Here is a 26640-nt window from a genome sequence, read left to right as displayed (position 1 = left end):
TTATAGACTAACCAACCTAATAAAAGCATATATATGAAATATTTGTACATTCTGATTTAATGATCTGTTTATTATACTGTAGTACCAGAAATTAGCTGGTTAATTTATAAGTAGACTCGATTCCTGAAAAGTAATTTGTGGAGTACTGGGAAAATTGTGATTCCTCACTGTTTCTCATTAGCATCATTTTCATTTTTTCCTTTTTACCTTTTGGTCTTTGTCTTCACTGAATAGAATATCCTGGCCTTTGATTTGGCTCTCCTTCACAACCCGGCTATACTTCAAGCTTGGTTTAAATCCAGCTGTATTTCAAGCTGGATTTAAGTCTCATCTGTCTCACAAAACTTTCTCTGACTATTTGATCCAACATAATTTTTTTTCTTTTCTGAAATTCTGCTGCTTTTCTCTTTAACACAGTTTACATTGTCTTCTACATTATATACATTGACTTTATTTTTTTTTCCAGCTACATTCATGGATGTTATCTCCTTTCACCCTTGAACCCTAGAGGTAGATAAGATAGGCAGTATTATTCCCCATTTTATAGATGCAAAAAAAAAAAAAAGGCAAGTTGTTTGATTTCTTCAAGATAAGACTTCAGCCCCAGTCTTCATTCCACAATTTGCTTTCCCTATACTATAATGCCTCAAGTTTTGTACTTTACCAACTACTCCTACCATATGCTGAGCACATATAGGTATTATCAGTTGGTTTAAAATAGATTATTTCTTTTCAAACCCCCAATCACTGATATCTGTTTCTTTTTAAAAAGGTACTTAAGTAATTGTATAATCTTTTATCATAATGGTGAAGGGACAGCATGTTGTATGATCAAGATTTGAAGTTTGGACTACTGAAATTTTTCATATGCATTCATCAGACAAATGTCATTGACTATGGACCATATGCCTAATATTAATGCTAGCTCTGGATATGAACAAATATGTATTGCATTATTTTGTTAGTAATATCTGGTCTCCTCTTTTTCGTACAGGAGAAATTAAACAGATTCTAGAAAATGAACTTCAGATACCTGTGTCTAAAATGCTGTTAAAAGGCTGGAAGACTGGAGATGTGGAAGACAGTGTGAGTTTAGTAACTGCCTAAAAATAAAAGAAAATTAAGTTATGCTATTGACTAAATGATGTATAAAATTGTTTTTTATTAATGTTACATATGACAGATGTAGGTTTGGTAACAGTAGCTGAGTTTAAGGTATCAGCAAACAATGTTTTGCAAGCTAATACATTTTCATAGTAAACCAACAACAGTTTTAAGTGAGTTAGATACGTAAGTGGCGTGTTTTTCCTACTTCTAACTATTTTATAGGAGTTTATTTGACATTCTTTTTTGAGAGCTTTTACCTTTTTCTCAAACCTCATATGATATCAGTAAGTGCCTTGGAATAATAATTTTTTTCTTAACATCTTTATTAGAGTATAATTGCTTTACAATGGTGTATTAGTATCTGCTGTATAACAAAGTGAGTCAGCTATACGTATACATATATCCCCATTTCCCCTCTCTCTTGAGTCTCCCTCCCACCCTCCCTCTCCTACCCCTCCAGGTGTTCACAAAGAACCGAGCTGATCTCCCTGTGCTATGCAGCTGCTTCCCACTAGCTATCTATTTTACATTTGGTAGTGTATATATATCTACGTCACTCTCTCACTTCGTCCCAGCTTACCCTTCCCCCTCCCTGTATCCTCAAGTCCATTCTCTACGTCTGCGTCTTTATTCCCATCCTGCCCCTAGGTTCCTTAGAACTTTTTTTTTTTTTTTTGATTCCGTATATATGTGTTAGCATACAGTATTTGTTTTTCTCTTTCTGACTTACTTACTTCACTCTGTATGACAGACTCTAGGTCCATCCACCTAACTCAATTTCATTTCTTTTTATGGCTGAGTAATATTCCATTGTATATATGTGCCATGTATTCTTTATCCATTCCTCTGTCAATGGACACTTAGGTTGCTTCCATGTCCAGGCTGTTGTAAATAGTGCTGCAATGAACATTGTGGTACATGACTCTTTTTGAATTATGATTTTCTCAGGATATATGCCCAGTAGTGGGATTGCTGGGTCATATGGTAGTTCTATTTTTAGTTTTTTAAGGAACCTCCATACTGTTCTCCATAGTGGCTGTATCAATTTACATTCCCACCAACAGTGCAAAAGGGTTTCCTTTTTTCCACACCCTCTCCAGTATTTATTGTTTGTAGATTTTTTGATGATGACCATTCTGATTGGTGTGAGGTGATACCTCATTGTAGTTTTGATTTGCATTTCTCTAACTGTTAGTGATGTTGAGCATCCTTTCATGTGTTTGTTGGCAATCTGTATATCTTCTTTGGAGAAATGTCTATTTAAGTCTTCTACCCATTTTTGGATTGGGTTGTTTGTTTTTTTGATACTGAGCTGTTTGAGCTGCTTGTAAATTTTGGAGATTAATCCTTTGTCAATTGCTTCATTTGGAAATATTTTCTCCCATTCTGAGGGTTGTCTTTTGGTCTTGTTTATGGTTTCCTTTGTTGTGCAAAAGCTTTTAAGTTTCATTAGGTCCCATTTATTTATTTTTGTTTTTATTTCCATTTCTCTAGGAGGTGGGTCAAAAAGGATCTTGCTGTGATTTATGTCATAGAGTGTTCTGCCTATGTTTTCCTCTAAGAGTTTTATAGTGTCTGGCCTTACATTTAGGTCTTTAATCCATTTTGAGTTTATTTTTGTATACGGTGTTAGGGAGTATTCTAATTTCATTCCTTTACATGTAGCTGTCCAGTTTTCCCAGCACCACTCATTGAAGAGTCTGTCTTTTCTCCATTGTATATTCTTGCCTCCTCTATCAAAGATAAGGTGACCATATGTGCGTGGGTCTATCTCTAGGCTTTCTATCCTGTTCCATTGATCTATATTTCTGTTTTTGTGCCAGTACCATACTGTCTTGATGACTGTAGCTTTGCAGTTGGTCTGAAGGAAAGGAGCCTGATTCCTCCAGCTCCATTTTTCTTTCTCAAGATTGCTTTGGCTGTTCGGGGTCTTCTGTGTTTCCATACAAATTGTGAAATTTTTTGTTCTGGTTCTCTGAAAAATGCCATTGGTAGCTTGATAGGGATTGCATTGAATCTGTAGATTGCTTTGGGTAGTAGAGTCATTTTCACAATGTTGATTCTTCCAATCCAAGAACATGGTATATCTCTCCATCTGCTTGTATCATCTTTAATTTCTTTCATCAGTGTCTTATAGTCTTCTGAATACAGGTCTTTTGTCTCCTTAGGTAGGTTTATTCCTAGGTATTTTATTCTTTTTGTTGCAGTGGTAAATGGGAGTGTTTCCTTAATTTCTCTTTCAGAATTTTCATTGTTAGTGTATAGGAATGCAAGGGATTTCTTTGCATTAATTTTGTATCCTGCTGCTTTACCAAATTCATTGATTAGCTCTAGTAGTTTCTGGTAGCATCATTAGGATTCTCTATCTATAGTATCATGTCATCTGCAAACAGTGACAGTTTTACTTCTTTTTTTCCGATATGGATTCCTTTTATTTCTTTATCTTCTCTGATTGCTGTGGCTTAAACTTCCAAAACTATGTTGAATAATAGTGGTAAGAGTGGACAACCTTGTCTTGTTCCTGATCTTAGTGGAAGTGGTTTCAGTTTTTCACCATTGAAGACAGTGTTGGCTGTGGGTTTGTCATATATGGCCTTTATTATGTTGAGCTAAGTTCCCTCTATGCCTGCTTTCTGGAGGTTTTTTACCATAACTGGGTGTTGAATTTTGTCAAAAGCTTTTTCTGCATCTATTGAGATGATCATATGGTTTTCATCCTTCAACTTGTTAATATGGTGTGTCACACTGATTGATTTACACATATTGAAGAATACTTACATCCCTGGGATAAACCCCACTTGATCATGGTGTATGATCCTTTTAATGTGCTGTTCGATTCTGTTTGCTAGTATTTTGTTGAGGATGTTTGCATCTATGTTCATCAGTGATATTGGTCTGTAGTTTTTTTGTGACATCTTTGTCTGGTTTTGGTATCAGGGTGGTGGGGGCCTCGTAGAATGTGTTTAGGAGTGTTCCTCCCTATGCTATATTTTGGAAGAGTTTGAGAAAGATAAGTGTTAGCTCTTTTGTAAATGTTTGATAGAATTTGCCTGTGAAGCCATCTGGTCCTGGGCTTTTGTTTGTTGGAAGGTTTTTAATCACAATTTCAATTTCAGTGCTTGTGATTGGTCTGTTTATATTTTCTGTTTCTTCCTGGTTCAGTCTTGGAAGGTTGTGCTTTTCTAAGAATTTGTCCATTTCTTCCAGGTTTTCCATTTTATGGGCATACAGTTGCTTGTAGTAATCTCTCATGATCCTTTGTATTTCTGCAGTGTCAGTTGTTACTTCTCCTTTTTCATTTCTAATTCTATTGATTTGAGTCTTTTTCCCTTTTTTTCTTGATGAGTCTGCCTAATGGTTCATCAATTTTGTTTATCTTCTCAAAGAACCAGCTTTTAGTTTTATTGATCTTTGCTATAGTTTCCTTCATTTCTTTTTCATTTATTTCTGATCTGATCTTTATGATTTTTTTCCTTTTGCTAACTTTGGGGGTTTTTTTGTTCTTCTTTCTCTAATTGCTTTAGGTGTAAGGTTAGGTTGTTTATTTTGAGATTTTTCTTGTTTCTTGAGGTAGGATTGTATTGCTATAAACTTCCCTCTTAGAACTGCTTTTGCTGCATCCCATAGGTTTTGGATCGTCATGTTTTGATTGTCATTTGTTTCTAGGTATTTTTTGATTTCCTCTTTGATTTTTTTCAGTGGTCTCTTGGTTATTTAGTAGCATATTGTTTAGCCTCCATGTGTTTGTATTTTACAGTCGTTTTCCTGTAATTGATATCTAGTCTCATAGCGTTGTGGTTGGAAAAGATACTTGACATGATTTCAATTTTCTTAAATTTACCAAGGCTTCATTTGTGACCCAAGATATGATCTATCCTGGAAAATGTTCCATGAGCACTTGAGAAGAAAGTGTATTCTGTTGTTTTTGGATGGAATTTCCTATAAATATCAATTAAGTCCATCTTGTTTAAAGCTTGTGTTTCCTTATTTATTTTCATTTTGGATGATCTGTTCATTGGTGAAAGTGGGTTGTTAAAGTCCCCTACTATGATTGTGTTTCTGTTGATTTCCCCTTTTATGGCTGTTAGCATTTGCCTTATGTATTGAGGTGCTCCTATGTTGGGTGCATAAGTATTTACAATTGTTATATCTTCTTCTTGGATTGAGCCCTTGATCATTATGTAGTGTTCTTCTTTGTCTCTTGTAATAGTCTTTATTTTTAATGACTAGTCTATTTTGTCTGATATTAGGATTGCTACTCCAGCTTTCTTTTGATTTCCATTTGCATGGAATATCTTTTTGTATCCCCTCACTTTCAGTCTGTATGTGTCTCTAGGTCTGAAGTGGGTCTCTTGTAGACAGCATATATACGGTCTTGTGTTTGTATCCATTCAGCCAGTCTGTGTCTTTTGGTTGGAGCATTTAGTCCATTTACATTTAAGGTAATTATCAGTATGTATGTTCCTGTCACCACTTTCTTAACTGTTTTGGGTTTGTTATTGTAGGTCTTTCCCTTCTCTTGTGTTTCCTGCCTAGAGAAGTTCCTTTAGCATTTGTTGTAAAGCTGGTTTGGTGGTGTTGAATTCTCTTAGCTTTTACTTGTCTGTAAAGGTTTTAATTTCTCCATCAAATCTGAATGAGATCCTTGCTGGGTGGAGCAATCTTGGTTGCAGGTTTTTCCCTTTCATTACTTTAAATATGTCCTGCCACTCCCTTCTGGCTTGCAGAGTTTCTGCTGAAAGATCAGCTGTTAACCTTATGGGGATTGCCTTATATGTTATTTGTTGCTTTTCCCCTGCTGCTTTTAATATTTTTTCTTTGTATTTAATATTTGATAGTTTTATTCATATATGTCTTGGAGTGTTTCTCCTCGGATTTATCCTGTGTGGGAATCTCTGTGCTTCCTGCACTTGATTGACTATTTCCTTTCCCATATTAGGGAAGTTTTCAACTGTAATCTCTTCAAATATTTTCTCAGCCCCTTTCTTTTTGTCTTCTTTTTATGGGACCCCTATAATTTGAATGTTGGTGCATTTAATGTTTTCCCAGAGGTCTCTGAGACCGTCCTCATTCTTTTCATTCTTTTTTCTTTATTCTGCTCTGTCGTAGTTATTCCCACTATTTTATCTTCCAGGTCACTTATCTGTTCTTCTGCCTCAGTTATTCTGCTATTGATTCCTTTTAGAGAATTTTTAATTTCATTTATTGTGCTCTTCATCATTGTTTGTTTGCTCTTTAGTTCTTCTAGGTCCATGTTAAACGTTTCTTGTATTTTCTGCGTTCTATTTCCAAGATTTTGGATCATCTTTACTATCATTACTCTTACTTCTATTTCAGGTAGACTGCCTATTTCCTCTTCATTTGTTTGGTCTAGTGGGTTTTTACCGTGCTTCTTCATCTACTGCGTATTTCTCTGTCTTCTCATTTTGCTTAACTGACTGTGTTTGGGGTCTCCTTTTCGCAGGCTGCAGGTTCATAGTTCCCGTTGTTTTTGGTGTCTGTCCCCAGTGGGTAAGTTGGTTCAGTGGCTTGTGTAGGCTTCCTCGGTGAGGGGACTGGTGCCTGTGTTTGGTGGATGAGGTGGGTCTTGTCTTTATGGTGGACAGGACCACGTCCGGTGGTATGTTTTGTGGTGTCTGTGAACTTATTACTATTTTTAGGCAGGCTCTCTGCTAATGGGTGGGGTTATGTTTCTGTCTTGCTAGTTGTTTGGCATGGGGTGTCCAGCGCTGGACCTTTCTGGTCATTGAATGGATCCTGGTCTTAGCGTTGAGATGGAGACCTCTGGGAGAGCTCTCACCGATTGATATTACGTGGGTTTGGGAGGTCTCTGGTGATCCAATGTCCTGAACCCAGCTCTCCCACCTCAGAGGCTCAGGCCTGACACCTGGCCGGAGCACGAAGACCCTGTCAGCCACATGGCTCAGGAAAGTTTCTAGAGGTCCAGTGGTGTGGGCATGTCAAGCTCTCCCTTTTATAGCCATGAAAAAGTTGCTGTATCTGGCCCTTCCTTTCCAGTCCTTGCAGATTGGCTCTAGTAGGTCACTCTTCTGACGCTCAGCAAGGCTGCTCACCGCTCCAGTTGGCAGCTCATTTTCCACCTTAAGCGGGAAAGCCTGGAATAATAATTTATTGAACAATTACTTATTGGCCTGAAAGAAGTAATACACAGTATATACATTTATGTCCAGTAGTGTTTATGGAACAAAGAAGATAATAAGAAACCTTTTTAACTTGGAAAATTTAAATGGTAAGAATATTTCTTTGTTTACTTGGATAGGGTCAGGTGCATGGAATGAGTTATATTTTAAGAATTTGTACAAAGTGTTGCAATTTTAAGGTAGTAGTTGCTATTCTCAAGGACCCAGTAGCAGCCTTAGGCATAAAATATTTCACACACTTACTCTTTTTCTGACAGAGAGAGTAGGGAGTGATGGAAAGAAATGAGTTAACTCCAGCGTTTTAGGTGTTTGAGGTAGAAATAATTATCAAATCTTTTCACAGTAGTTACTGAGTTGATACGTCAGTACCCGGCAGAAACTTAGAATCTTTATCTTTTGGTTCAATTCTTTGTCAGTTGCTTCTGGTAGACATTGTGCTTATAAATACTTATATGTGAGTTTATTTGATATATGGAGATGTTCTGAGTACTTCAGTAAGTTATTTATAGAAATTTCAGGTTGGCAAGATATTTATAAATTAGGTACAAATTAGTGATGTGCTATATTAGGGGTCAGCAAACTTTTTCTGTACAGAGCCAGGTAGTTAATGTTTTAGACTTTTTGGGCCATACAGTCTCTGTTGCAACTACTCAATTCTGCTGTCGTAGCTTGAAAATAACTACAGACCATATGTGTAAGAGTGAGCATGACTGTTCCAATAAATCAATATTTGTGGACACAGAAATTTGCATTTTATATAATTTCACATATCATGAAATACTCTTCTTTTGATTTGTTTTCAAACATTTAAAAATGTAAAAACCATGCTCAACTCACAGGCCATCCAAAAGCAGGCAATAGGCTGAATTTGTCACACAGGCCATAGTTGACTGATCTTTGCTGCTTTATGGCTGCTCTAACTGAAACGTGGATTAAAAAATAAAAATAAGTGTTGACTGAGTAAATCAACAACTTTGGCAGAAGTAAAACACCAAAATGTATTAGTTTACATAGCTATATCATTTATGCGTTCATTTATTGAGAGACCTGTGGATGTGAATCAGCCTTACATGGCATTTTCGGTAGTTTGTGAAGAGAAAGGCAATCATGTTGAAAATGTTCTTAAAGCTGTGTGTTCTAATACAGCTGTCTCTCAGTAGCCATAGGAGATTGGTTCCAGGACCACGCCCCATACCAAAATCCATGGATGCTCAAGTCTCTTATATAAAATGGCATTTTACTTGCATATAACCTACACGTCCTCTGTATACTTTAAGTCATCTCTAAATTACTTATAATACCTAATACAATGTAAGTGCTATGTAAATAGTTGCTGATGTGCATCAAATTCAAGTTTTGCTTCTTGGAACTTTTGGAATTTTTCTTTTTCCGAGTATTTTCCATCCTTGTGTGTGGAACCCATGGATATGGAGGGCTGACTGTATTTGAACTTAGTCTTTGTTATCAATAATATTTTCAGTTACTTATTTCTATGTACTCTTCTCCCTAGGTGATTTCTGCTATTTCCATGCCATTAATTTTCTGATTGCTTCCAAATTTATATTTCCAGGTTATACTTCTATGAATTCACATATCCAAATTGGTAGTTCACTTTTATGCTTGCATACCTTATTGGCATCTTTAACTTAACATGTTTAAAATGGAACTCTTGATTTTCCTTCCCATGCCATTTCTCCACCAGTCTTCCCCCTATAAATGGCAGAACTATATCACCACTGCTAAATCCAAAAATGTGGGCATTAATCTTTTCCCATTTGAAAAACACCTAATCCTCAGAAACTAACACAACATTGTAAATCAATTATACTTCAATAAAATAAATATTAATTAATTTATTAATTTATTGACCATGCTGTGCAGCTTGCGGGATCTTAGTTCCCCGACCAGGGATTGAACCTGGGCCATGGCAGTGAAAGAGCTGATTCCTAACCACTGGACTGCCAGGGAATTCCGCAATAAAATAAATTTTTAAAAAATTTCAAAAGCACCTAATCCTTTGGTAAGTCCTATAGCATCTATCTCCAAAATATATCTCAACTGTGGCCACTTTGCAGTATTTTTATTGCACTGCCTAATCCAGGCTATTAGCATATCTTGCCTGGAACAATGTAATAGCTTCATTATTGTTTTTCCAGCTTTTTTTCTTGGGTTCTCCCAATGCATTCTCAACACAGGAGCCAGAATGAGCTTTTAAAAATATAAATCAAATTATATCACTCTCCTGGTAAAACATAACTTTTTATTGCACTTTGAATAAAATTCAAGCTACTCACCATGGTTTAAAAGGTATTGTATTATTTACCCTCTATTCATGTCTACAGCCTCGTCTTCAGCCTTTCATACCCTCTCTTTCCATGCTGCAGCCATAGAAACCTCCTTTTAATTCTTCTAATAGGCTCAAGCTGTCGATAACTTTACCTGACAGATGCTGTTTAACTGCCTGGAATGCTTTACCCTCAGTTCTTCACATGGGTGGCTCTTTTTCATCTTTCAAGTCTCAGCTTAAAATGTTACTTTCTGTAACAGACCTCTGTATAAAATGGCTCCCATCCCAGCATTTCCCATCACAACACCATAAGTAGAGGGACCATGTCTGTTGCTTTCACCATTAGATATCCAATGCCTGGTATAACAGGCATCAAATAAATGTTTGTGGAATGACTGAATGACTTAAAGAAAGCATCCATTTATTTCATCATACCATATGTGGTTTGAGAAGGAAGGTTTAGCGGAAAATCTTTGGATGATGGCATGGCAAACTGACAATAATGGTCAAGTGGTAAGACCAAGCAGTTATCAGTAGTCCTCAAAGTAAAATAATGAAAGATGAAAAATGGTAAAAATAACTTTCCTGTGTGTATATGCATGTGGGTTTTTTTTTTGTTTGCACGTTAACTCTTGAAAGGTAACATAGATCAGTTTCAAAAGGACTTGCGTATATTTGACAAAAAGATTCAGAACTTCAGGTCTTCCTGGATGATTGTGAAGTTACGATTAATTACCTGCTACAGTGTCTTATTTTCAAACCATGGGTCACAAACCATTAGTGAGTTTTGAAGTTAACTGAGTGGGTTATAGCCAGTATTAAAAGAAATAAAGAAATAGGATAAAAGATGTCAGAGTGTATTGCAAATAACAAGTATTTCTTTTTATTTAAGAAATAACTAATATGAGTCAAGAGTAAGTCCCAAAGCCTGTGAAGGAAGCCTGTGCCCTTAGTAAGATGGGCCCTCTCATGGAGGGGTCAAGAATGAGTTCATTATGTTCTGTGCTTGGGTAAGATCAGCCCTTCCCAGGTGCCCCTACTTCCATCTGCAGGGTTAAAAGGGGTTCCTAGATATCAACTCCACCTTTCTTTCCAACACTTTCAGCCCTGACATTATTATTTGCTTTGATTCAACCAGAACCAATTTCATTATGCCTTTTCCTCCTGTTTATGCAAGTCACTGCAAGGAGTCTCAGATTCCCACTTCACTCCTCACTCAAACCTCCATAGTCTCTGCACAGCCCGTATCTGTCTCTATTCTTTTTCCTTTACAGTGCTTGAAACCATTTTGCTATGCCCTGTGGAACTATTCATCATTAACCAAATTCCTCTTATTGTCAACCTCTTCCCTGCACATTCTCTTCACCATCTACCTCTGACGGAAATCTGCCTTTCTGATCACATTGTTTTTCTGTAGGCTTCTCAGTGTTAATTGCTTTTCTCCAGTAGCCATCATACCACTGGACTAACTGGTAAAACGTGTGTTCTCATTGTTCCTCATTTCCATTTCCAGTCCTTCCTCTCTAAAAAACCTTCAGCTTTGACTTTCATGTAAAAAAAAATTGTATCACCTACTTATTGAAGTCATCTTTCCTCACTTTCTGATGATTTTTAGTTTCTGGTTTATAATTGCTCTCTATGTTAATTCTTAGTAATATAGCCTTGTAAATGATTCTTCTAACATCTTGGCCTCTTAGTTCTTTGAACTTATTTTCTACAGTGAACTTTTTTTCCCGTCCTACGTCAGCCATATCTTCCTGTGGTCTTGTCATTTAATTAAAACAATTCTTAAATACTAATTTCAAGCTTCCATTTTCTGCTAATCATCTCTCATCTTTCTAGCCCACTTCCTTTAGTATCCTAACCCTAACAATCCTTCAGCCTTATTCAGGCCTCCAATCCATTGTTTCTGCCATCTTTTCGTGATCATTACCTCTTTCATGTCCTCTCTTTCTTCCTTAGAGTGGGCAATATCCCATGGTCATTCATTATAATCACTTTCTTGCCTGTAGCCTCAATTCTTGCTTCATGGATCTTGCTTGACAAAAATCCTTACCTTGGGTAAATACAACTCTGTCTATTCTGTGCCTCACAGCTAAATGTGACTAGAGACAAACAAAATCATGCTGATTGGTGTATCTTTAAATTCACGACCATATTCTTTAGAGAGCCCCCAATGTTGCTAGGCAGTGATAGCGTATTTACCTGGTTTATCCACACTCTCCTAAATGGCTATTTTACACTTATCTTTTCCTCAGACCTTTAAAACACCTCTCCCCTATTCTCACCCTCAGCTGATGACTTCATTTCCTATTTTGTTTCACTGATTAAATGAAGGCAATCACAAGAGAATTTCCACAAGCTTCCAACTTGGTCTCTGTTTACTTACCTGTGTCTTATACACATACTCTTCTTTTTCTCCTGTTACTCTAGATGGCATGTCCAATCTCCTATCTAACGCCTAACCTCCATGTTTGCTTTGGATTACATTCTGTATTCCCTCTGGCCTAAATCAAGGACTTCCTTCACTTTAATTCTTCCCTGCATCATCAGTTTTTCCGTCTAGTAAAGCGTTACCATTAACATTCAAACGTGATGTTATTTCTTCCATTTTTCTCTTGATCCCACCTCCCCTTCCAGCAGTAACTCCACTTCTCTAGTCCCTTTGATAACAAAACTTCCCCCAAAGAGTTGTCTATATTTGTTGTCTCTAATTCCTTTCCTCCTGTTTCTCTTGAGCCCAGTCTAAGTAGGGACCTGCTAGTGGACTTGCCATTGTCGCTGCTGACCACATTACTAAATTCAGTGTCATGGCTTTTAAGTGTCGTCTGTGTGCACTGTCAATTTTATATCTCTAATTTATATTTCTACCCTAGACCTGTTCCCTGAATTCCAGATGGATATATCTGACTGCTTTCTTGTCTTCTCCACTTGAATGTTTAATACACATTTCAAACTTACATGCCCAAAGTGGAGGTCTTCATTTGCAGTCTTCCCATTTCAGTTGATGGCAACTTTATCCTTCCATTTGTTGTCTAAAAGCTTTAGGATCATTATTGACTCATATCCAGTCTGTCAGGATATCCTTTTGGTGTGATCTTCAAAATATATCCAGAATTCACCTATTTTGCATCACTTCTATTACCATCACACTGACATAAGCCATTATCATCCTTATCTTAGTATATTTTATTACTCTCCTCTGTGCTTCTGCCCTCCTTTGTCAACCTTTTCCCATCCATTTTCAACACAGCTGACAAAGAGATCCTTTTAAAATATGAATCCGATAATGTCACTCCAATAGCTTCTGATCTCATTCAGAGAAAAAGTCAAAGCCCTTACATTAGATTAAATGTCTCAACACATTTCCTCTCACCTATCTCCTAGCATCACTGTTAACCTCTCTGACCTATTTCCTACCAGAACTCGTTTGGCTTCAGCTACATTGGACTCCTTGTTGTTCAGTAAGCATTTTGCACTGGCTATTGCCTTTGCCAGCCATATTCTTTTTCTATACATGTTCATGGTTTCTTTCCTCACCACTTTCAAGTTTTTACTCAAATGTCACATTCTCCAAGTGAGAACCACCCTGATAACCAAGTTTAAAATTACGTAATTCCCCAACCTCATATTCTTCACCCTCCCTTTTCTGCTTTATGTTTAGTCAAGAAAACTATCGCTTTCTAGTAGTCAACTATATGGATTACTTTGTTTATTCCTACTAAAATGTAAGCTCCAGAAGATCAGGGGTTTTAGACTATCATGTTCACTGCTATATCTTCAGTGTTTAGAATATTCCTGGCACAGAATTGGTGGCTCAATAAATATCTGTTGAGTAAATATTTTTGTCCTGGGTTATGATGTAAAGATGTAAAATGTGTTTCTTAATGTGTCTTGCTGTCCAAAAAAGTTTGAATTAGCAGGTATTTACCATCAAGTTGGGAGTTTGAAAGGTATGTAGGAGTTCTCTGGCAAATAAATTTGGTGAAATTTTGTGTGGTCATCAAGATAGTAGGTCAGAGGTAGCCCAAGAGTAGTTTATTCACCCCAGACAAAGTGCTTTAACAAAAAAAAAATATCTGGCCTAACAGTTAAGTGACCTGGGTAACACTTACAAGAGACCTCATCCAAGTCATTTCACCTCTTAGGCTGCAGCTCCTCATATATAAAGTCTTTGGGTTGAGGTACTCTCTATGATCTTTTCTAGGTCTAATGATCTCTGAACACCTACATTGCTAATTTTTGCTATAATGATCCTCAATGAAGTGGATATTAGTTGCAAGGATATGCTTCTTCAATGAAGAAATTAATGATTCTCAACTGTGTTCTTATATATTTGTATCGTTTCATGAGCTAAAGAATTTGTATTTTATTTTAATATTCATATTTATGCTAACTTATGATATTTATGAGAGACAGATTTTTTGGGATTCAATAGTTCTTCTGTATTATCCTATTGTCAAATTGTCAAAAGATGCAAAGTCAAACTACAATAGTGATAATTTTCTAAGAATTATAGGAAAAGATTAAAAATGCACAATCAATAGTTATTTTTTATTTGTTTTTATTTTTTGTTTTTCAGACGGTCTTAAAATCACTACACTTGCCAAAAAACAACAGTCTTTATGTTCTTACACCAGATTTGCCACCACCTTCATCATCTAGTCATGCTGGGTAAGGTGTTTACTTTTCCTGGGAATCTGAAACAAAAAGTTTGATTGTTAAGTTGCTTTACTGTATATAAATATCAAAATCAAATCAAATCAAATCAAAATCTTGTTGAAGCTTTAACTTACCAACAGCTATTAACTATATAAAGTTTCAAACTATTTGGTTTGGGTAGTTTATTTGTTTGATTTTAGTGATGGAATCTTTTTACAAAGAAAAGCTTTAGCAAAACTCTATTATGTAAAAAAGAGTCAAAAATGGCACTTCTCTGTTTGAAGGGGAAGAACTGGAGTTGGAGGGAAGAGATTGAGTAACTGGAACTCCAGTGTCTCCCATGGCTAAAGAAGCAAAGCTTTGAGGAAGATTCTTGGGCTCTGCAGAATACAGCTTGAAAAACACGGATATAAAATTTTTATTAAGATTTTCTCTCTATCTGGAATAGAGGGTCTCATTCTTTTTTCAGTATTCACAGTGAAACTCAGTACATTTATAGAATGATCAGATGATTTTAATGTTTAATTGTATGTTACATTATTGCCTGATGAAGCAACCTGATCGAAAGTGAATGATTAAGGTATTGATAGAGTAATAATTTTTATGAGTACAGTATCCTTCCAGAACTATGTTTAACTTGTTCTTAGATTTTCACCATTTTTTGCACATTTTCTCTTTTTATTTAATGCAACTTGGTGTTCCTAAACTTCGAATATTGTCCAATTTTTCCCCACCACCTACCAAATACCTTTATTATTAATGTAGTAGAAGGAAAAAAGTTCTGTTTTTCTTTAGTACCCTACCCACAGAACACCTCTGGCCACCAGATGTGTGGGTCCCCACCACCACCACCACCACGAGGCAGTTCTTCATTCCCAGCTGGATGTTCTACAATTTAACTAAATTCTGATACTACCTACCTGGAGATAACATTAGATCTCACAGGTTCAGGGCTCAGTCCCACAAGACTGCCCCCATATCAGACCCAGTTGCAAGTCTGTGTTGTCACCTGTGCTTCTGACCAACTGGCTATAGATTGGAGGTTCCCACCCCTCCCTTCTGAGTTCGGTAATTTGTGAGAGAATGGCTCACAGAACTCAGAAAAATGCTCTACTTGCTATTACCAATTTATTATAAAGCATATTTTAAAGAGTATAAATGAACAGCCAGATGAAGAGATACATAGGATAAGATCTGGAATGGTCTCGAGCACATGAGTGCCTGTAATGTTTGGGGTGTGCCACCCTCCCAGGACATGAATGCATTCTTGTTTACCAACTTGGAAGCTCTCCACAGCTCTTCAGCTAGGATTTTTTTTTTTTTTTTTTTTTTTTTTTCTTTAGACATCTTTATTGAAGTATAATTGCCTTACAATAGTGTGTTAGCTTCTGCTTTATAACAAAGTGAATCAGTTATACATATACAATAGGTTCCCATTTCTCTTCCCTCTTGCATCTCCCTCCCTCCCACCCTCCCCATCCCACCCCTCTAGGTGGTCACAAAGCACCGAGCTGATCTCCCTGTGCTATGCGGCTGCTTCCCACTAGCTATCTATTTTACATTTGGTAGTGTATATATGTCCATGACACTCTCTTACCCTGTCCCATCTCACCCCACCCCCTCCCCATATCCTCAAGTCCATTCTCTAATAGGTCTGTGTCTTTATTCCCGTCTTGCCACTAGGTTCTTCATGGCCTTTTTTTTTTTTTTTTTTTTTTTTTTTTCCTTAGATTCCGTATATATGTGTTAGCATACTGTATTTGTTTTTCTCTTTCTGACTTACTTCACTCTGTATGACAGACTCTAACTCCATCCACCTCATTACAAATACCTCCATTTCATTTCTTTTTATGGCTGAGTAATATTCCATTGTATATATGTGCCACATCTTCTTTATCCATTCATCTGTCGATGGACATTTAGGTTGCTTCCATGTCCTGGCTATTGTAAATAGATCAGCTAGGATTTTTTATGGAGGCTCACCACAGACGTATGATTAATTGAGTCATTGGCTATTAGTAATTAACCCAACCTCCAGCTCCTCTCTCCTTCCTGGAGGCGGGGGTGCAGGCTAAAAGGTCCAGTCCTCTAATCATGAGCTTGGCTCCCCTGGCAACCAGCTTCTCTCTAGAGGGGTTTTCCAAACATCATCTGTTTAGCAAACCCAGGTGTGGTTGAAAGGGGCTCATTATGAATAACAAAAGAGACCTCTCTTTTTTCACCTTTATCACTCTTATCACTTAAAAAATTCCAAAGATTTTAGGAGCTCTAAGTGGGGAAGAAAACCAAATGTATATATCTTATAGATCATACCATCACAGGTGGATAGTAGCAAAAAGAAAATTAAATTTCACTTTACCAAAGTAGAAATCACTGAACAAAAAAAAGTTAAATCTAATATAATTGTATCTGATAGTCTGTTAAAGGTTTGTTTTAGGCTAAGAATTTAAAGATTTCTTGGGTTGCTCTTTATCTTCTATGTTCAGATCATATATTAATGGGAAGTTGTATTTGCATACTATTACAAACAGCCAAACAGTACTTGTAGTCCTCGTGTTTATAGTAATGTTGATATAAATACCAGATGAGATTATGGGTATGGGTTCTGTATCTAGTCGTGTAGGATATTATTTTTTAGGTTAGTTAACAGAGTGTAATCACTGTCATCCAATATATAATCCACATAATTACAAGTAGGTAAGAGACATCATTGGTTATAATCTATTGCTTTCCAGTAACATGATTAAATAGATGTATCAAAATGTCTTCCTGGGCTAATGGAAATGTTCTTCATTGCCATGTGGCTGACCTTAGTTTGATTGCCACTTCCTCAGTCCCTAGGCAGGCAGGGGCCTACAGTGCTTCCGAAATACAGTGTTTATTGGAACATGAGTACTTTATATAGCACTAAAGTAGTCTTCCCTAGTTGGCTTTATGGATTTTTAGCAAGTTACAGTAATGCTTTTTCGTGTTGGAACAACAAGAAAGACATAAAAATTCAAAGCCAAATAAAAGACACAAAGCACAGTGTATCTGGCTGTGAGAGGAGGGGCATTAGAGCTTTCCTGCTGATGAAAAAGTTATATTAGGGCACATTTTATTAAAATCTAACTAAAAAGTCAAGGTGTGTTTCTTTTAGGTGTGTTAATATATCTTTCTATAAAACTAGAGATTATTTTTCTTTTTTTGTGTGTGATGTATATCTTAAATTCTGATTTCATGAGAGACAATTTAAAAAAACAAAATCCATACAGAATTTTAAAAGCTAATGGTAATAATTATTTTTAACTTCTGATTTTCATTTTGTGTTTTATCAAATAAAAATAATTTTTGACATCTTAACTATATAATAGAGTCCAAAAGTAATTTAGTATTGAGTTATAAAGCACATCATATTATCAAATATGGGAGACATAAAAATTCTCTGCACTAAACTCCATAATGAATCAAATTGATTTGTTTTTGTAAAATTTTGTTATAATTGGTGGATTCATACAAATCTTATTGTAATTTGCAACCTAATTTATAATCTAAAAGGGAGAAAATAAAAGGTAATTCTGATTCTTAGTATTATATTTGAGAATTGGCAAATGAATAGAAGAGATCTGAAATTGGTAGAGAAAAATAGGAAGGATTCTTCTAACACCTTGGCCTCTTAGTTCCTTGAACTTATTTTCTACAATGATCTTTTTTCCCATCCTACGTCAGCCATATCTTCCTGTGGTCTTGTCATTTAATTAAAACAATTCTTAAATACTAATTTCAAGCTTCCATTTTCTGCTAATCATCTCTCATCTTTCTAGCCCACTTCCTTTAGTATCCTAACCCTAACAATCCTTCAGCCTTATTCAGGCCTCCAATCCATTGTTTCTGCCATCTTTTCGTGATCATTACCTCTTTCATGTCCTCTCTTTCTTCCTTAGAGTGGGCAATATCCCATGGTCATTCATTATAATCACTTTCTTGCCTGTAGCCTCAATTCTTGCTTCATGGATCTTGCTTGACAAAAATCCTTACCTTGGGTAAATACAACTCTGTCTATTCTGTGCCTCACAGCTAAATGTGACTAGAGACAAACAAAATCATGCTGATTGGTGTATCTTTAAATTCACGACCATATTCTTTAGAGAGCCCCCAATGTTGCTAGGCAGTGATAGCGTATTTACCTGGTTTATCCACACTCTCCTAAATGGCTATTTTACACTTATCTTTTCCTCAGACCTTTAAAACACCTCTCCCCTGTTCTCACCCTCAGCTGATGACTTCATTTCCTATTTTGTTTCACTGATTAAATGAAGGCAATCACAAGAGAATTTCCACAAGCTTCCAACTTGGTCTCTGTTTACTTACCTGTGTCTTATACACATACTCTTCTTTTTCTCCTGTTACTCTAGATGGCATGTCCAATCTCCTATCTAACGCCAAACCTCCATGTTTGCTTTGGATTACATTCTGTATTCCCTCTGGCCTAAATCAAGGACTTCCTTCACTTTAATTCTTCCCTGCATCATCAGTTTTTCCCTCTAGTAGAGTGTTACCATTAACATTCAAACGTGATGTTATTTCTTCCATTTTTCTCTTGATCCCACCTCCCCTTCCAGCAATCACTCCATTTCTCTAGTCCCTTTGATAACAAAACTTCCCCCAAAGAGTTGTCTATATTTGTTGTCTCTAATTCCTTTCCTCCCGTTTCTCTTGAGCCCAGTCTAAGTAGGGACCTGCTGGTGGACTTGCCATTGTCACTGCTGACCACATTACTAAATTCAGTGTCATGGCTTTTAAGTGTCGTCTGTGTGCACTGTCAATTTTATATCTCTAATTTATATTTCTACCCGAGACCTGTTCCCTGAATTGTCTTCTCTTCACCTCAGATTTGGGATTTTTTTAAAGGTATATTTTATTTAGGTGGTTGGTTTGATATTTAATTGGTTTTATTCTTTTATTTCTCTGACACAAGTCAGTGGATGTTGGAAGACTAAGGGGAACTGCATAATAAACTGCCTGTTAATTGCAGTGCAGAACTATGACGAGGTCCTGTCGCTGGATTCCACCATTCCAATTCCAATGCAATGGCAAATATTAGGTTCTTTCTTTATAGAGTATCAGTCTTCTCTCAATGGACTAGACAACACTGGTATTATAGACAACACTGGTATTACAGTATCACTCCTAAACAAAATTTATTATGACCAAATCAGAAAAGTAATATGATTATAATCTATCTCGTCATATAAAAGATAACAAGACCTAGAGAGAAAAATCCTGGATTACACTCCCAGCTTGGTTAGGGTCTTAGATTTTTCATATATAAAATAGGAAGCATTGATTTTAGTTGCCAGGGTGGTTGTAAAAATTCATTAAGCAGGAGAGGTACATTATATGTGAAATCACAAATTACAAAGCATGATTATTACAATTATTTATGCTAGTAAATACCAATAGTAATCTTTTTCATTCAACCCTCACTTGATTTTTATAACAACTCTACAAGATTACAGGCTGATTTTGATATCTCTAATTTATAAATTAGCAAATTGAGGTGTTTAGAAGAGTTTTGTGGATTGTTCAAGGTCATCAGTGAATACTTCTGATACTGAAATCTCCATCTGACCCTCCATCTACTATAGCTTCCAGTTTCTTGACAGAAATATATAAAGCTTTATTCCAAAGATGCCTTCTTTTTTGGAAGCTGAGATTTTTTTAAAAATATCTTGTAATTTGTCATTATATACTTGTTGAAGGGCATTTATATACATTATTTCACTTACTGTAGTTCTCAAGAATATTAGTGAAATTTCGGTGTGTGAATGAACTTTTAGTTACCGTACACTATTAGTCATTTAGTAAAATGTAGATATAAAATAACATGCTTTTAAATTGTTTACTGACAAACAATATTATTCTCAAGGTTTGGTGAGAGCTATATCTTAAACCATGTCTTATAAAATTTTTTTTTCTTAACTTGATTTTACTGCCACTAGGGGGTGCCTGTTAATTGAGTCTTATTTTGTATTTACATTTTTTTTTTAAAAGCTAAGAGCAGCAAAATTACCATATAAGTGTCTATAACTGAATTATATTTAGAATTATTTTAAAGTAAGTAATGTTTTTCAGAAAACAGAATTTCAGGCTTTTTGAGAATTTAAGAGCAAACTCTTTAATCGTAATCTTTATAACAGTTGAAAAGCATTTAAAAACTTTTTAAATAAATCAGATTTCACTAATTAATTCAAAGGTGATGCAGTACCCCTATGGCACAACTTCAGATTATACTGTAAATCATAGTAAAATCAGAAGGGATGGGGACTGTTAATTATACCTGTTTCATATTATTATAGGAAAGATTCAATCTATCAAAGATTTATTGATTACCTACTAGATGAAAACAAGCTCTGTCCTGTGGGAGCTTATAACCTATTTATTAAGGTATATATAAGCTTATTTATATATATATATATATATATATTATTTATTTATTTATTTATTTTTGGCTGTGCTGGGTCTTCGTTCCTGGTGCAGGCTTTCTCTAGTTGCAGTGAGCAGGGGCTACTCTTCGTTGCGGTGCACAGGCTTCTCATTGCGGTGGCTTCTCTTGCTGTGGAGCACAGGCTCTAAGCATGCAGGCTCAGTAGTTGTGGCTCATGGGCTTAGTTTCTCCATGGCATGTGGGATCTTCCTGGACCAGGGCTTGAACCCGTGTCCCCTGCATTGGCAGGCGGATTCTTAACCACTGTGCCACCAGGGAAGTCCCCTTAATTCATCTCTTTAAAGAAAATTTCCAACACTGTTTTGGTGTTCTGTGTGCCACTCAGGTTGATTCATCCAGTAGTCACCTCTTTTCTTCATCTGCTCTAAAAGTTGGTGTTTCCCAGAGTTCTGTTTTCAGCAGTCCCTCTTACTGTACATTCTCCCTGACGTCTTCTCTCAATACTTCAATTTCCAAAAACATATATAGATGACAAGTCTCTATTTATAAACACCTGTTTCCTACTTGCCAATGGAGCTTTTCACTGGTGTGTGTCCCATATGTAATTCAGTCACATGTCTAGAACTGAGACAATCCTGAAAAATATGTACTACTGCCTATATTTTTTGTCTCAAATGTACAATGGTACAAAATATTGCAGTGTATTCCAAGTAGTATGGTAATTATTTAAAAGGTCATCAGTTTGGTATATAAGTAATTAATGCATTTATTAAGATCATTTTTGGTAGGAAGATGAGAATAAGAACCAGGTTGTAGTAGATTTTAATGGATAAGTGAGAAATGAGGGATTAGAGTTACTGTTATTTTCAGAAAATTCAACTCTGAAGGGAGAGAGAAGTTGAGGGAGGAGTAGGGTCAAGAGACTAAAGAATTATTAGAATTATGAGGAGGAAGAGACAGCAAATAGGAAAAAATTGAAAAAGTGAAACCAGAAAGGGCTGGTGGACAAAAAGAGTATGGGAGTATCTTAACTTAAGCTGCAATGACAAAATACCATAGACTAGGTGACAAACAATAGACATTTATTTCTCACAGTTGTTGCGGCTGAAAAGCCCAATCAGGGTTCCTGTGAGATTTGGTTTCTAGTGAGAGCTCTCTTCCTGGCTTGCAGACAGCTGCCTTCTCACTGTGTCCTCATTTGGGGGGTTGGGGGTAGGGGGGAAGGAGGGAGGGAAAGGAAGTTGGGGAAGGGAAGTAGAGGAGGCAGGGAGCAAGCAAGTACTGGAGTCCTCTTGTCTCTCTTCCTCTTCTTATAAAGACACCAATCCTATTGGATTAGGGCCCCACCCTTATGACTTCATTTAATCTTAATTACTTCCTAAAGACTGTTTGCAAATACAGCCATATTGGGGGTTAGGGCTTCAATATAGGATTTCTAGGGTTGGGGGATGCAGTTCAGTCTATAGCAGGGAGGCAGGGTGGAGTCCAGGGGTTAAGTGTTGAAGTTAGCTGGCAGGTTTAGAGACAGAAAAGGTAGAAGAATAGAAGATTGGAGCAAATGGAGAACATTTCTGGATTCTGGATTTCAGTGCTGTTAAGTAATAGTTGTTGAAAAGTGTAAATTATAGATAATACTGCAGTAGAAGATAGGTAATAGTTACAAGAATAAGGATGTTAAATATGAAGTTAAAGTATTTGGTAAGTGATAGTGACACAACAGTTATCATTTATGAAGACAGGCTTTTTGCCAAGCCCTTTATATATATTATCTGATTAAATCCTCACAATAAATCATAGATGGGTGTTCTTTGTCACATTTTGCAGATGGGTAAACTGAATTAGGGGTAGGGGTTAGGTGATGGCAGAGAGAGAGTAGTTATTGAGAGCTTGTTTAGGTTCTTATTTGAAGAAAGCTAGAGCTACTGATTAAATTAGTCTATATTAGAAAAATATAAACCTAGGTATAAATGTTATAACTTAAGGGGATAAACACTGAAGAAAAATAACCTGCATGCTTCTAGAAGAAAAAGGAATAGTCAGCTATATGTTGTTTATCAGAGAAATATCTCTTAAAGAAATGACACAGAAAAGAGAAAGGGTATAAGAAATGATATTTAAGCCAAATATTAATTTTTTAAATGTAGTGTGGCAATATTAATATCACATAAAATTGAATTTAAGGCAAATAATATTGAGGGACAGTTTACCAAGAAGACATGACAATTGTAAACTTGTGTGCACAAATCAGCAAAAATTGACAAAATTACAAGGAAAAATAGTTCAACCACAATTATATACAGATGTCTTATGGAAACTAATGAATTAAGCAATAAATCTTTGTAGGCTATATATTATTTGAATAACCAAATTAAGCACATATAGAATACTTATGAAAATTGACCACATATTAGAACACAAAGCCAGTATCAAAGAATCACTATCATGCTGACCCATTCTCTGGCCATTATGCAATAAAATTAGAAGTGAAGTAATAATAAAAAGGTATCTCTGAGATTCTCCATACATTGGATACTACAAATAATTTACTTCAAAATAACTTATGGGTAAAAAAAAGAAAAAAAAAATTTATGGGTAAAAATGAAATCATAATAGCAACCACTAGCTGTTCAGAAGTGAACATAAATAAGAGTGCTATATACTAAAACTTTGAATATAGCAAAAGTGGTACTTAGAGGGAAATTTGTAATATTAAGTCCACTAATTAGAAGATAAGAAAGATAGAAAACAATTGCATTGTATGTTCAACTTAAGAAAATAGAGAAATAACAATAGAGTAAGTCTGAAGAAAATAGAAGGAAAGAAAGGTTTAAAAGCAGTAATTAATGATAGAAGTAATCAACAAGTAATAACTGCTTGAAAAATCAAGCCAAGAAAAAACAAGGGTAAGCACAAAAATATTAGGTATGAAAAAGGGGACTTAACTACAGATTCAGAAGAGATTATTTGATTAATAAAATAATTATTAAATAAGTTAATACAAATCATAAGAAATTAATAAATTGTTTTAAAACAAAAATGTGCATGAATAGTAATAAAATAAGCATATCTTTATGGCTTATTAAAATCTGAAATTTAGTTGAAATGGAGACTTTTGCATAAACTATCAAGTACTAAAATGAATACAAGAAATAGGTAACCTGAAAAAAGTGATAGCCATCAAAGAAATTGAATTTGTAGTCAAAAATTTCACATGCCACTTCTTCCCCCTCCCCCACCCCAGAGGATTTCCATAAAGAAAGTTTACACAAACTCTTCCCAGTGAGACTGCTAACTATCTTATTTTATAATGTTCATGTAATCTTGTTACCAAAACTAGAAAAAGATAATGTAAGAAAAAATTGTGTGTAAATCTCACTTATAACCACAGATAATAAAAATGAGTAGGTAAACTTTTCTTTGCCTTCTCTCAGCCTTACCATTTAATGACCTCTTCTTTCCCCTGTCCTTATTCCACTACCTTCAAGTGGCACCTCTCCCAGCATTCAAATGGTCTAAGATGTAAATGAACCAAAAACCATAACTTGATTATGTCTCTCCCCTGCTCAAACCCCTCCATTTGCGTTTTTGCACTTAGAATAAAAATCCAGGTTCCTTACTAAGGTATATAGGACTTACATAATCTTGTTCCTGACTTTTTCTCTAACTTCATCTTTTATCATTCTCATCTCTGGCTTGTATCTTGCCAGCCACACTGGCCTCCCTGCTCTTCTTTAAACATTCTAAGTGTGCTTCAACTTCAGGACATTTGCACTTTGCTATTCCCCTGCCTGAAATGATCTACCACTTATCAACTTGGCTTACTCCTTTACTTTATTCAGGCCTCTACTCAAATGTTACATCCTCAGATAGGCTTTTCTTGATTCCCCTGGCTAAAAAAGCCCCTCTGTTATACATTCTCCCTTTATCTTACATTATCACAACAATGCATTATATTAGTAATATTAGTAATATATTCATATTTGTTGTCTGTGTCCCTCATCACAATGTAAAGCTGTAAGAAATCAGCGACTTTTTTTTTTGTTCACTGTTATATCCTCAGCAGCTAAAAGAGGGCCTGAAACATAGTAGGTACTTAGAACTATTTGTGGAATGAATACTGTGAAGTGCTACATGCCTAAGGATGTTTGCCTCCTAAGAGAGACCAAATGTAAGAAGTAAAGTTCTAATGTAGGGATATCAAGCATCATGCGGAACAGATATAAGATACTTGGGGAGCCAAAGATCTTACAGGTGTCCCATAAATGTAATGAACTAGGCAACTCCACTCCTTGACCTGAGTTTAGCCTTTTTGTCCAGTGTTCCTTTTCATTTTTCTCATCAAAGTATGGAGTAACGGAAGGAGCTCTGGCTTTATAGTGAGACACTGTTTATCCTATAACTGTCCTACCCTGGTTTTGTGGCCTCAGGCAGCATCTTTCTTCTCTGAGTCTTAGTTTCCCTCGTATTATTTCTTATATGGCTGTCCTCTCTCCAGCCAGATCCTGAGCTGTGAAGAGCAAGAGCACTCTTACTGAGCATCTCCCTCAGTTCATGAGAGCACCATCTGTGTAGAGCCCTTAATAAACATTTGTTGTGATGAATATGAAAAGCTTCATGACAAATTGAGGGATTTAATTCTTTATCCATGCATGTGTAGTCTCTCCATTGGCTGTTTTGCTATTTGTCAAACTCATCATAAAGTGTTTTTCAGATAAATGGAGAGTCCATCTCATTTATTCATGCAGGATGTCAGTTATTCACTCATTTACTAGATATAGATTGAGTACCATCTTACAATGTGTTAGGTCCTTGTTCTAGGTGTTAGGGATACAATGAGAAACGAGACAACAAGGTACCTGGTTTCATGGAGTTTACAATGTAATATGTGTAGACATGGGGGTAGGGTGGAGGGACAGGCAACAAACTACAAATAAGATAAACCAGAAAAATTATCAGATGATAACAAGTGCTTTGCAGAAAACTGAAATAGAGTGACATGATGAGAAGTAATTGGGTGACTACTGTAAGTTGTAAGGTCAGGAAAGGCCTCTCAGAAGAGGTACTGTTTCAACTGAGACATGAATGATTGAGGGACCATTAAAGTGAAGAGCAGAATGAATAGTATTCTAGGCAAGGGAAATAACTAGTGCCAAAGCCCTCAGGCCATGTATAAATATAAATGGAGAAGGCTTAGTATTTTTGGATTTGGTGTTACTAATGATCACCTTGCTAGAAAAGGACTGAATGGGTGTCTTGGTAATAAAAGACAGTCTTTTCAACTTGCTTTGGTCTTATTCTAATAAGTGCTAAAAATGTCCAGCTCCATTTTAATTATATAGATTGTCTTCATTTTTATGGCAGGGTGACAGAAAATAAGGTATCCCTTATGTGTAGCTGTCCCTTTTACAAGTAGTAATTGAGTCTTGCTTTTTTTTTTTTTTTAATTATTATTTATTTATTTATTTATTTTTGGCTGTGTTGGGTCTTCGTTTCGTGCGAGGGCTTTCTCTAGTTGCGGCAAGCGGGGGCCACTCTTCATCGCGGTGCGCGGGCCTCTCACTATCGCGGCCTCTCTTGTTGCGGAGCACAGGCTCCAGACGCGCAGGCTCAGTAGTTGTGGCTCACGGGCCTAGTTGCTCCGCGGCATGTGGGATCTTCCCAGGCCAGGGCTCGAACCCGTGTCCCCTGCATTGGCAGGCAGATTCTCAGCCACTGCGCCACCAGGGAAGCCCTGAGTCTTGCTTTTGAACTTTGACCTTTTTATACTGGGAGGATGGTTCCCATTAATATTTCGATGAGTTCTATGAGGGTATTGTTGAGCTCTGGTCATGCAGTCTAGCATATGGTCCTCTTGTGTGGCCTCTGAGTTGTGAAGTTGCTTTTAATTCTGACTTTGAATTAGTTGCTATTTGTGCAAGCATTAGTAAATTCAGGGTGCTAATTGGGACTCCTGTGATAGTTAAGTAAACCACTGGTGTTAAAATATGTGGCCTTTT

The 26640-nt window shown here is 36.3% G+C and overlaps 1 protein-coding gene across 1 annotated transcript in view; it reads left to right on the top strand.

The window, feature by feature from the left end:
• Nucleotides 1-26640, top strand: part of FAF1 (Fas associated factor 1) — a 476566-nt gene that overhangs the window by 186459 nt on the left and 263467 nt on the right. Inside the window, exons 5-6 of the mRNA XM_036849545.1 lie at nt 995-1086; nt 14138-14229. Of these exons, the coding sequence (XP_036705440.1) occupies nt 995-1086; nt 14138-14229 (184 nt within the window). The remainder of the gene's footprint in view (nt 1-994; nt 1087-14137; nt 14230-26640) is intronic.

The sequence above is a fragment of the Balaenoptera musculus genome, chromosome 1 (genome assembly GCF_009873245.2).
Source record: "Balaenoptera musculus isolate JJ_BM4_2016_0621 chromosome 1, mBalMus1.pri.v3, whole genome shotgun sequence".
In the NCBI taxonomy this organism is placed as follows: Eukaryota; Metazoa; Chordata; class Mammalia; order Artiodactyla; family Balaenopteridae; genus Balaenoptera; species Balaenoptera musculus.
This window is presented reverse-complemented; position numbering and strand designations above follow the sequence as displayed.